At 40.9% G+C, this 12,035-nt stretch overlaps 1 protein-coding gene across 5 annotated transcripts in view; it reads left to right on the top strand.

The window, feature by feature from the left end:
* Positions 1-12,035, top strand: part of SLC25A13 (solute carrier family 25 member 13) — a 192,118-nt gene that overhangs the window by 33,292 nt on the left and 146,791 nt on the right. For 4 of the 5 annotated variants that reach the window (XM_045494859.1, XM_045494856.1, XM_045494857.1 and 1 more), the window contains one exon: positions 3,453-3,506. In XM_045494859.1, coding sequence (XP_045350815.1) covers positions 3,453-3,506 — 54 coding nt within the window. Of the gene's footprint in view, positions 1-3,452; positions 3,507-10,276; positions 10,483-12,035 lie in introns of those variants that run through there. The other variant, XM_045494858.1, reaches the window with a different exon arrangement.

Raw genomic sequence — 12,035 nt, 5'->3', positions numbered from 1 at the left:
CATTTTAACAATTGATTCTTCCAATCCATGGGTCCAGAATATCTTTCCATTTATTTGTGTTCCCTCTGATTTTTCATTAATGGTTTGTAGGTTTTAATATAAGATTACTCGCCTTAGTTAAATTTGTTCCTAGGTATTTTATTCTTCTGATGCAATTGTAAATGGAATTGTTTTCTTTATTTTTCTAATAATTTGTTATTAGTGTGTAGAAATGCAGCAGATTTTTGTGTATTGATTTTTATATCCTGCAACTTTACTAAATTTGTTTTTTAGTGCTAATAGTTTTTTGATGGGGACTTTAGAGTTTTCTGTATATAATATCGTGTCATCTGCAAATAGTAACAGTTTTGTTCTTCCTTTACAATTTGAATGCCTTTAATTTCTTTTTCTGGCCTAGTTGCTCTGGCTAGGATTTTCAATAACTATGTTGAATAGAAGTGGCAAGAGTGGACATTCTCCTCTTGTTCCTGATCTCAGAGGAAAGGCTTTCAGCTTTTCATTGTTGAGTATGATGTTAGCTGTGGGCTTGTCATATATGGCTTTTATTATGTTGAGATACATTCCTTCTATACCTACTTTATTGAGATATTTTTATTATAAATAGATTCTGAACTTTGTCAGGTGTTTTTTCTGTCTATTGGGATGAAAATATGATTTTTATTCTTCATTCTGTTAATGTGGTATATCATATCAGCTGATTTGCGGATGTTGAATTGTCCTTACATCGCTGAAGTGATTCTACCTGATCATGGTGTGTGGTCTTTTTGATATACTGTTGAATTTGGTTTGTTAATATTTGTCGAGGATTTTTGCATATGTGTTCATCAGGGATATTAGCCTGTAATTTTCTTTTCTAGTGGCATCCTTGTTTGATTTTGGTATCAGGGTAATGCTGGGCCCATGAGTTTGGAAGAGTTGCTTCCTCTTCTATATTTTGTAAGAGTTGGAGAAAGATTGGTATTAATTTTTCTTTTAATGGTTGGTAGAATTCACTAGTGAAGCTAGCTGGTCCTGGACTTTTCTTTTTTGGAAGTTTTAAATTACTGGTTCAATCTCCTAACTAGTATTGATCTCTTTAGATTTTTCTATTTTATCCTGATTCAGTCTTGGTAGGCTTGTAATGTGTTTAATATGTAATATGTTTCTTGAATTTATTCATTTCTTCTAGGATGTCCCATTTATTACTATAATTGTTCATAGTAGTCTTTTATGATCTTTTGTATTTCTGTGGTGTCAGTTGTTGATGTCTTCTCTTTTGTTTCTGATTTTGTTTGAGTTGTCATTTTACTTGGTGAGTTTAGCTAAAGGTTTGTCAGTTTATCTTTACAAAGAAACAGCTATTAGTGACATTGATGTTTTCTATTGTCTTTTTAGTCTCTATTTCATTTATCTCTGCTCCAATCTTTGTTATTTTCTTCCCGTATGGATGGTGTTCTCCTCTGCCTTAGATCTTAGCAGAGTTACAGAGTGAAAGTTTTGTTTCTTTCTCTCAGAGAGGTGTAGTCCTGGTGGGGAACACTGAATGTGCATGTGGGGGTTAGTCATGGAAGAATGCTATGGGAATTTAGGGCAGGGGAAGTTCACTCTGCCCAGGGAAGACTTTATGAAGTGCATGGCATAGTGAATTAATTAGATTTTAAAGGATGTGGTATTCAAATGGAGCAAGAATGGTTCACTTTGTGGAAACTTACCTTTGCTTTTAAAAGGAAACTCAGCTAAGTACCTAGGGTCACCATATGCCTTCTAAAAAATTACTTATGGACTGTCTTGAAATGTGGAACTGGAGAGTATTTCTCTGCTGTTCAGAGGGTTGAGGGGCGCCTGGGTGGCTCAGTCGGTTGAGCGTCCGACTTCGGCTCAGGTCATGATCTCACAGTTCATGAGTTTGAGCCCTGCATCGGGCTCTGTGCTGACAGCTCAGAGCCTGGAGCCTGCTTCAGATTCAGTGTCTCCCTCTCTCTCTGCCCCTTCCCCGCTCATGGTCTGCCTCTCTCTATGTCTCAAAAATGAATAAATGTTAAAAAAAAAAAAAATTTAAAAAAAAAAAGAGGGTTGAGGTGTTTTTATGCTGTCTCATCTTCTCCAGTGGTGTTTGGCCTATTCTACCTTTCTCAGAATATAAACCTGAAAGGAGGGAATCTTCTCCTGAAATCTTTAGGTTGGCACTATCATTATTCTTAGGTTGGTTAGCATTCTGTTTTTTCCTCCTTAAATGAACACCAAAGAACACTAATTCAGAATTTTAAAGATTACCAAATCTTATGGATAAAAGTAGCATTGGTGGTTGCAAGTACTCAGCTGAAATTAAAGGAGTTATCAGTCTTGCTCTGGGAAACAAGGTGACCAATCAACTTGTTTCAGAAAAACTACCTCTCCCATTCCAGTGATTAGTTAATAAAATTATTCCTGACAGTGGCAGGCCAAGAAGCTCAGGCAGTTACATATTTAGAGACAGAGAACACATTGTCCAAAGATCTCAGAAGAGCCTTTGCAAACACACAGAAAGGATTTAGAACAATTTGCATAAATCTCCCTGTGGATAGTGCCATGGCTCCGGTATTAGGGTGGTTCCAGGAACCCCTCCTTGGCTGTATCATGGGGTGACGCTGTGCTTGGTGAGAATTCAGTCTCATGACGGTTTTTGCCAGCAGGATTGGGTGATGGGACACTGAATAAGCCCACTGTTTGGTTCCACATAAGGACTCTTTTGTGTTAGCCTGGGGTAGCCATATTCAAGTTTGTCTTGCTTTTTCCTCACTAATGTTTTTGGACTTTGTGGGCTGGGGAATTAAGCACAACACCTATTCTGAGCTAATCTGTCAAATTTTGTTCTTGAAAGGTGACCGTAGCCCCTTGTATTTCGAGAATGTGGAGAATAATAGTCATACCTTTGGAGACTTCTGACTTCTGAAATTAAAAGTCAGGGACAGGAGGAGAGCTCACATGGCATGCCCGGATAGGCATTCATGCGTATTCCTGGCGGAACTGTGGGAAGTAATTCCCTTGGTTGTTAATATGATTTGCCTTGTTCACTAACTTCCTTAAGAACTATGTTCTCTTGCATAGTTAACAAACAAGTTGTACTTTGATATTTAATATTCCTCTATGAAAGGGTATGGGTCACTTTGGTGTGTAGTTTAAAAATGCCAGGTGATTCCAAATCTGTTTCAGCTTTTCTTTTTTTCTACTTATTTTTTGGAAAAAATGATATTCATTAGACCACATATTAAGAGCTTTACTGGTTTCTTGCACACCCTGTTATCATTCTAGAAGCCACATAAGGAGTCCAATTTAAAATCCAGGGAGCAGTTTATGCACTGGGGAAATTTGGTGCTCTAACTACAAAAACGAAATCCACTAATTTCTAACCTGGAGTTTATTTTCTTTCAGTCTGCTAGCTTGATGTCTCAGCTTTGTTCTAATAATATAAACATTTTTATGTTTATTTATAGGTGGTTTTAACCAAGAGAGCAGATCCAGCTGAGCTTAGAACAATATTTTTGAAGGTCAGTATAAAAGAATCTATTTTGTTTCTTATTTGATTTGTGTTCTCAAATTTTTAAAGATTATTTTCAAACAGCTCTTTATTTCATTGTTATATTTTTTGAAAAAATCCCCAAAGGTATCTTTACATAAGACTTAGGAAAGAGATCTGTTACAATTATATGTATTTTTTGAAATGCATCAGAAACTAGTAGGTGATTGTTTGTGATGGTAATATGGTTTACATTTTAATTCCTTTTCTCTCATATGGTGTCAGATACTGGAAAGGAGTTGCTGGGGCATTTAGTCTCATGACTCATTTACCTTTCCAGGATTCACCTGTGCGGTTTGATGATCATGCTTTTTCTTCTAAGATGTTTAAAGCTCTTTGTAAAATTCCCATGATCCTTCATCTATCCGGAGACAACTACCCTTGCCTCTCTTTGTAGAAACCCATTGTTGTCACCCTCATTGTCATTACCCTCATTTAATTGCAACTGTAGTGCCAGGTGAGGAGCCCTCGGTGTGAGTAACAGTACATATTAGATCACAACAGATATCACATATTTCCTTGGTGTCTTACATTTCCCCTAGGTTGTGACATTGGGCAGTGAATGAATGATACTCTAATTAAAAGTCTACCTCGGGTCCCAAACGGTGAACCACATGTAATGTTACTCACCTGGAATTAAAGGACTCAGAAAAGGACACTTTTATAAAGATCATTTTAAAAGCATATATGTGAGCTTTTTCTAAACATGATGGAAAACCAGCTGTGCTGTACAGACAGAGGACCAGGGCTTCAAAAGAGAAACTTGACTGTCTGTCATGTCCCAGATAATATGGCTCAGAAAGTTACCAATGCCGTGAGCATCACTTTCCTCATCAAATTGTGTTACTATTAAAAAATACCAAGAAATCAGAGAATTTGAACACTGACAGGTTATCTGGTGTTAAGGAATTGTTACTGATTGATTTTTAGGCCGGATGATGGTATTCTTATTGCGAGAGCTACAAAGAGTTTTTTTTGTCTTAGAGATACACACTGAAGTATTTACAGATGAGATTATGATGTCCGAGATTTGCTTTTAAATCGTCCAGTTTTGGTGAACTATGGTTGGTGTGGTGATGGTTTTTGAAACTGGTAGATGGATCATTACGTTTCTTACTCTGTTTTCTCTATATTGTACATGTGTGAGCATTTTCATAACAAGTTACAAAAATTTTTAAAGATTCAGTGAAAAAACTTGGATGAAAGTGCCTAGCACCTGATTTGCATTAGGTACTGATTCAGTAAATGCTTAAAATTAAATGATTCAAACACGAGAGAGAGAGAGGCTTCAAAAGGAAATGGTTAAAAATATGAGCAGTGTTTGGGGGAGGAAATGGGATAGATTTGTGAGGAGGTTTGGATTATGTGTAAGAAAGTAGAGTTGTTTATAAATTTGGTTTTAGCCCAAGAGGACAACACTGTGTAGAGATTCTAAGGTAGAAAAAGGATTCTAGAGAATGAAAGGACAGGAAACAGAAATGCTTTGTTTCTCACCTGGGCCTAGTTGTTGCTCTGCATTCAGGGCCCACCATAATTGGGATGAGGTGTGTATGAGGGAACCATAGACATTGTTAGTATATATATTTAAGGTCTATATTATAAAACTCTTACGATGCAATTCGGGAAGACCTCTTGCAGGAGAAGAGCATGTGAGCGGGCTGCCAGAGAGCCTAGAAAAATGGATAAAGCTCATTAACTTGACCTGGCAAAGTCATAATCATTCTTTGAACTCTATTACTTCGGTTTAGCAATAGTTGTGGGCACCCTTCTGACAGGAAATGGGGACAGCTCAGAGTGTCTGAATAGGTGGCGCATCGTGGATACCTACTGGTCTTTTGGCACGATTTGGTGGAAAGGCTCCAGGTAAAAGCTGCGTCTACCTTTTGAGGCCACATGGCAGCTGGCGAGGTTAGTTTAAGATCCTACTTTGGAACAACGTGTCTTTTCCAGCTGCTCCATGTCAACAGCAGGCAGGTCTATGGTGGAGGCAAATATTGGTCAGGGAGACCAAAGGAGGGTAGGAATTGCATGCAGAGTTCTGGAGAGTCACCTGTGAGATTTCTGTGGATGTGGGTCTGAGGGCTGGGGTGGAGTCTTTGGGACCAGCTAGGGAAGTGCTGTCTTCTCTTGGGGTGGCTAAGACAACATAGCTTTTGAGTGAGATTGTGGCTTTGAGTCCAAGGGGACGATGGGGCCAGGAAGGGGGCAGGGGCTGTCTGTGAAGAAAACAGCGATCAGCAGTTTCTGGAAGGGATTGTGGATCTGGCAGAGGTTCGGGTGATCTCATAGGGCCTGGGCAGTGTAGTACCAACACAAATCCACCTTGGCTCAGCATGCGGGGGATCTCTTGTTTACCATCTGGCACAGATGGTGTTGTGGTGGGAGGAGAATAGGGATCGGGCTTGTGGGGGCTGTGCCAGGCACGTCTCCACTGTGGCTGGTCTTTCTAGTTATGTGTGGATCAGCAGTAAGCACTCTATAAACCTAACTACTTTGCTGACTCTCTGTGACTTTTTCCTGACTTTTCTTCCTAACAAATACCCTACCTTCTGTGTATTAAACTAGTTAGAAGGTGCTTCTGTAGGGGCGCCTGGGTGGCTCAGTTGGTTAAGCGACCGACTTTGGCTCAGGTCATGATCTCGCAGTTTGTAGGTTTGAGCCCCGTGTCGGGCTCCGTGCTGACAGCTCAGAGCCTGGAGCCTACTTCAGATTCTAGGTCTCCCCCTCTCTCTACCCATCCCCTGCTCACACTCTGTGTCTCTCTGTCTCTCAATAATAAGTGAATGTTAAAAAAAAAAAAAGAAAAAGAAGATGCTTCTGTAGCTTGGGGGAAGTAGACCTCTGGACCAGATGTGCCAATAGCAGGGAGTTGGCAACTGCGGAGGTCAGAGAGAGCCAGAGGATCTGGGAGAGATAAGGAGAGCGGGGTCCTGGAGGACTGCACTGGGCCCAATTCTGACTTATTTTGTTTTATCCTTAAGAACGATTCAAATCAATGCCACTTTCTTCTTTCTTTTTTGGGGGGGGGGAGTTGCTTACTGTGTGTTAAGTACAGTGTTAAGCGTTGGGGATATAAAGATGCATAATTCATGGCCCTTGCCGTTTACTATTTCACTGTGTGTGAGTGTAGAAAAAAGCCATAACATGGTTGATAAGCATTATATGGCCTTAATTAGTAGGAAGCTGATGTGGGGCTAATTACATCTTGCTAGCAAGGGTCATTGAAGTCACAGAGAGGTTGTGGTGTCTCAGCTGGGCTAGACAATGAGTAGGTACTTATCAGATGGAGGAGGTAGTGGAGGGTTGTGGGGCAGAGGAAGACTGTTCTGGGCAGAGGAAACAGCAGGTGTGAAACAAAGGTTTCACTCAAAGTTCTGTGAGGGTGCCAGGTGGGGAGGTGGGCTGCAGCACAGGCCCCTGGGCAGTGCACTGGGATGGTCGGTAGGACGGGACTTGGTAAAGGGCACTCCTTGCCCGAGGCATTTATTATGCAGCCTGTTCTGGTGATAAGTGGGTGGTAACATTTTGTCTGGGTGTGGAAGTTGAAGTCTAGGTGTGCTCAGTTTTGCTTCTAACCTAAATGTTGACATGCGTTTTTTGCCTGCCTGACACTTCTGGTGCTCCTTCGTGTTAATTTGGACAGATGTACTGAGTGCTTACAGTTTAAATAAAGCTGTCAGAAACTTTGCAGTGAGTAGGATGTGCAAAATAAGTATAAGCTGGGACCATGTCTTCAAGGAGATCAGCTTGTATACAAGAGGCCAGATTTACAGGCATGCAGCAGGTAAGAAAGAATGTAGGTTGACCTACAGGTATGTGGTTTAAAAATGCCACAGGAAATGGAGAGAGTGGTCCCCGTGGTGGGGAGTGGTCAGAGCAGGCTCCTTGGAAAGGGAACTTGGGGAGCCCTTGGGGATGAGTGGGGCTGGAGAGGCAGGGAGGAGGGCAGGTGGGGAGTTCCAGGGGAGAGGGCCACATTTGACAGAAGGCCTGGAAATGGGTTTGGGAGCAGACAGCCTCTCCAGGTTGAAGGATTCTTGCTCCTTCTTCAAATGTTTATTTAAATTCAGCCTTGTGCCAGGGAGTCTGCCAAGCATTACGGGGTGTGGGTGACAAAATTAGAAAGATAATTGGGAATTTGGCGTGTCTGCTGAACAATAGGAAGCCATCGGAGGTTTTCCGAGTCATCCAGTGACACTGGCAGGATGGGTTTGAGATTTGGTTGGTAGTGCAGGCCCGTGAGTTTGGCAGTGTTGGGTGCAACCCTGGTGTGAGGCCCTAAAGACTTGATTGGGGTTGTGGCGGCAGGGGAAATGGCGAGTGGGCAAGGTAAAGACATTTTGAAGGACTGCCTGATGAAAATGGTCTTGTGTGATGAGTGAGAGGGAACAGGGGATAAATATGACCATTGGATATACCGTCTGGGTGAGAGAGGTGCCAATAATTAAGAATGGGGAAATTGAGAAGGAAACCATTAGCTCAAGGGAGACCAAAGCGGGTGATACCTAGCGTTTACAAGTACAGAGGTGGACGTAGCTGAATGCCTGTAGTGTAAGATGTGGGAGGTGGGAAAACTGGGTAAAGGGACTAGACAAGGGGAATAGGCCATATTACAGTTTGTAATAATAATACATAGTGGGTTGCACTCGGGTTTTTATAATGATTCTTAGTCAACAAAACGTGTATTTAAAATTTGTGTTAACAAAATTGGAAAAACTTCTTTTTAGAAAACTATTGAAGTGAAAACCTTTATATTCATTGACGAAAATTGAAAAAGCACAAGTGTGTAAAGAAAAGTAACTTGTGATTCCACCCAATAGATACAATCTATGTTTATATATAAATGTGTATTTTATATGGGGCGCCTGGGTGGCGCAGTCGGTTAAGCGTCCGACTTCAGCCAGGTCACGATCTCGCGGTCCGTGAGTTCGAGCCCCGCATCAGGCTCTGGGCTGATGGCTCAGAGCCTGGAGCCTGTTTCCGATTCTGTGTCTCCCTCTCTCTCTGCCCGTCCCCCGTTCATGCTCTGTCTCTCTCTGTCCCAAAAATAAATAAACGTTGAAAAAAAAATAAATAAATGTGTATTTTATATAGCTCTCTCTCTGTATTTCTGTCTCTGTGTATGTATGTAAATCTTTTTTTCCTTAACAGGAGAAAAAATACCGTTTTATCCAGTTTTCCTCCTCACCTGATGCGTTAGGAAACCCTTTTCCTGTCACTGATTGCATTTCTACAGTATTTTTAGTGTTGTGTGCTGTTCCACATACAGTGGTTTTACTCTCGCTCATCTAGCGGCTTCCTGTTATTGAAGGCTTAGTTGTCTTGTCTCCTGTGCTAGCAGTAATGCTAGTTCAATACTCTTGAACCTGCATTTTTGCATATAACTTGTGTATGTTTAATCATATTAAAACTTAAAAAAAATTGTAAGGAAGAGAGGCTTCAGGTCACTTGTAAAATCTGTTCCCAAAGAAGAATCCGTGGTAGCTGCGAAGTCCACTCCCCTGACAGGGGCCCCTCTGTTCCCTGCTGCAGGAGCAGTGGACCACCTTTGTCAATATACTCTTATTATGATCGGTCTGTCCATCAATTGGAGGAACAACCTTTGATATTTTTACTATAATCACAAAGCAGACCACTCCAGCCTCGGTGATGAGCTGGTTTTGCAAACCGAAGGAAACTGTTTTCTGTGTTCAGATTAACATGTTCTTACATTTACAAAATTATTTATCACTTCCAAAAAATGGGGCAGAAAATATCTCAATGATTTTTTTTTAATGAAAACTATTGAGGTATGAATCAAGTGCACAAATCATAAATGTACCGCTCCATTAACATTCACGAAGGGAGCACACCTATGGAACCAGCACCCCAGGAGCCATCCGATGCCCCTTCCAGTCACTACGCACCCCTCCTAAGTAAGGGTAACTAGTTGTTTGGCTTTCAACTTTACGTAAATGGAATCATACACCATGTTTTCTTGTGTCTCATTTCTTTTGCTCTTGCTCTAGTTGTTCAGATTCATCCTCATTGTTGTGTGTGGTTGTTTATTTTCATTGCTGCATTATATGCCATTGTGTGACTGTCCTACAGTACTTCATTTACATATCCTACCGTTGGTTGACATTTGAGTTATTTTTCATCTTTTTGCTATCCAAAATAATGCTTCCGTGGACATTAAAATGCTAAAGTACGTTTTTATTCTTTCTATATATGTATATACATATGTGTGTATGTACATATACATAAACACCACATATGTATATATACACACGTTTCTTTTAGACATACTTGTGATCGAAATTGCTGTTTCTATGGTTGTCTGTTCAGTTAGAGTACATATTCCCAAGCAGCATTCTAAAGTGGTTTAACAGTTTACTCTTATAACACCAGTGTATGAGAATTGCATTTGCTCCACATTTTTGCCAACACTTATTACTTTTTAATTATCCTGTGTATGAGTTAGAGGTATGGCATTGTAATTTTATTTCACACTTTCAGTAGAATTTTTTTTAGGGGTCAGCAGCTTGACAATAATTCTAAAGGTCATTTCGGGGAAAACCAAAGAGTGATCATGGCCCAGAAAATTCCCAGGACGAAGTAGTGCGTGCCTTCATTCGACAGATATTTATTGAACATGTTTCACTCTCTGCCTGCCACCAGTCTGAGATGTTGAGGATGCTGCAGTGAGAAAGGCAGGAGAAAATCTTGCCCTGACAGAGCTTTCCCTCTAATTGTAGCAATTAAGATGCATGTAATCTTGCAAGGATTCCTGGTGCAGGGATGACAAGAACTGTCAGCCCGTCTGGCATTCCTCCCTGGAATTTGGCAGCCACCTCGGAGGAGAGCCTCTTTCTACTTTAGGGAGCCATTCATTGCCAACTGGTCAGAACTGGTGTTGATAATGGACTTACTTGCCAAGCTGTTCCCTGATGACCATATGATAATCAGTATGTGTTGAACATGTCATAAGAATGATTTCATTTGTGCTCCTGGGACAACCGAGAAATTAAGTGGGGAAAACTAAAGTTGAAGGATCCTGACCTCAAACCACGTGAAAAATCAAGTACCAATGTATTGAAACTTAAAAGATAAACCTACTTGAAAAAAGCCCAGAGAAAATATGGGTGAATATTAGTCTTGAGATGAGGAAGGCCTAGTTTCTAGACTTAGAAGTAATAGAAGGAATTGCAAAGGTGGAAAAAAATCTGTAGACTCAATTATATAAAAATACCAAACTGGAAAAATGTTTGCAACAAATCTGAGAGACAAAGGACGGGAGAAAGGGCATGGTCCAGCACTGCTGGTGGGAGTGTAAATTGGTACAATCTTTTCTGGAGAGCAGTGTGATAATAAGTATCAAGAGCCTTCAAGTTCCTCTCCTTTGACTCAACAATTTCTCTTCCAGAAGTCTACCCTTTGAAGATTGTTAGGAATTCGGATAATTGTTATGTGCAAAGCCAGTTACCTTAGCTTTATTTAGAAATAACCTAAACATCTACTGGTGGGAGAAGAGTGAAATTGCATTTTTTTTTTTTATTTTTTTTTTTCAACGTTTATTCATTTTTGGGACAAAGAGAGACAGAGCATGAACGGGGGAGGGGCAGAGAGAGAGGGAGACAGAATCGGAAACAGGCTCCAGGCTCTGAGCCATCAGCCCAGAGCCCGACGCGGGGCTCGAACTCACGGACCGCGAGATCGTGACCTGGCTGAAGTCGGACGCCTAACCGACTGCGCCACCCAGGCGCCCCGATTGCATTTTAAATAAATTAATTATTCACCACTATAAGCAAACATAGGTATAAGTCTAAATCATAGGATCTCTGTAATAATTAGCAGCAACATTCCCTTTATATTTCTTGTCCTCTTTTGCCTCAGGAAAATCAAAATCTAATTCTTCTGCATTTCCAAAAAGCCATTTCAATGCTAACTGAAGAATACTGGGATTCTTGGACCATTTTTGAGCTTTTCTTTTGTACCATGCTAGAAAATGTTCAAACTGATAATACAGAACATTTATAAAGTGCTTATTGTGTGTAGCACATTGTGCTAAGTACATTACATGATTATTCATTTATTTCTAGCATCAACTTTATGAAGCAGGTAATGTTGTTACCCCCATTTCATAGGTCAGGAGCTAGAGACTCAGAAAGCTTTACTTCCCTGAGGTCATACAGGTGGCAAGAGGTAGAGGCAGAGCTCGGTGCAGGCTCAGCCCAGGCCCGAGGGACTCCAAAGCTTGTTACTGAGTATCTAAGCAAGAGTTTATCCTGCATTGGAATTAAAATGTAGAAATAACAAGGGACTTTTAAAAACAATTTTTATATTTATTTATTTTGAGGGGCGGAGAGAGGGAGAGAGAGAGAAGGAGAGAGAGAGACTCCCAAGCAGGCTCCTCGTTGTCAGCACAGAGCCCGATGTGGGGCTCAATCCCATGAATGGGGAGATCATGACCTGAGCCTAAATCAAGAGTTGGTCACTTAACTGACTGAGCCACCCAGGT

This window comes from Leopardus geoffroyi, chromosome A2 (genome assembly GCF_018350155.1).
Source record: "Leopardus geoffroyi isolate Oge1 chromosome A2, O.geoffroyi_Oge1_pat1.0, whole genome shotgun sequence".
Lineage (NCBI taxonomy): Eukaryota > Metazoa > Chordata > Mammalia > Carnivora > Felidae > Leopardus > Leopardus geoffroyi.
The sequence above is the reverse complement of the archived record's forward strand: the minus strand, read 5'-3'. Positions and strand labels throughout refer to the sequence as shown.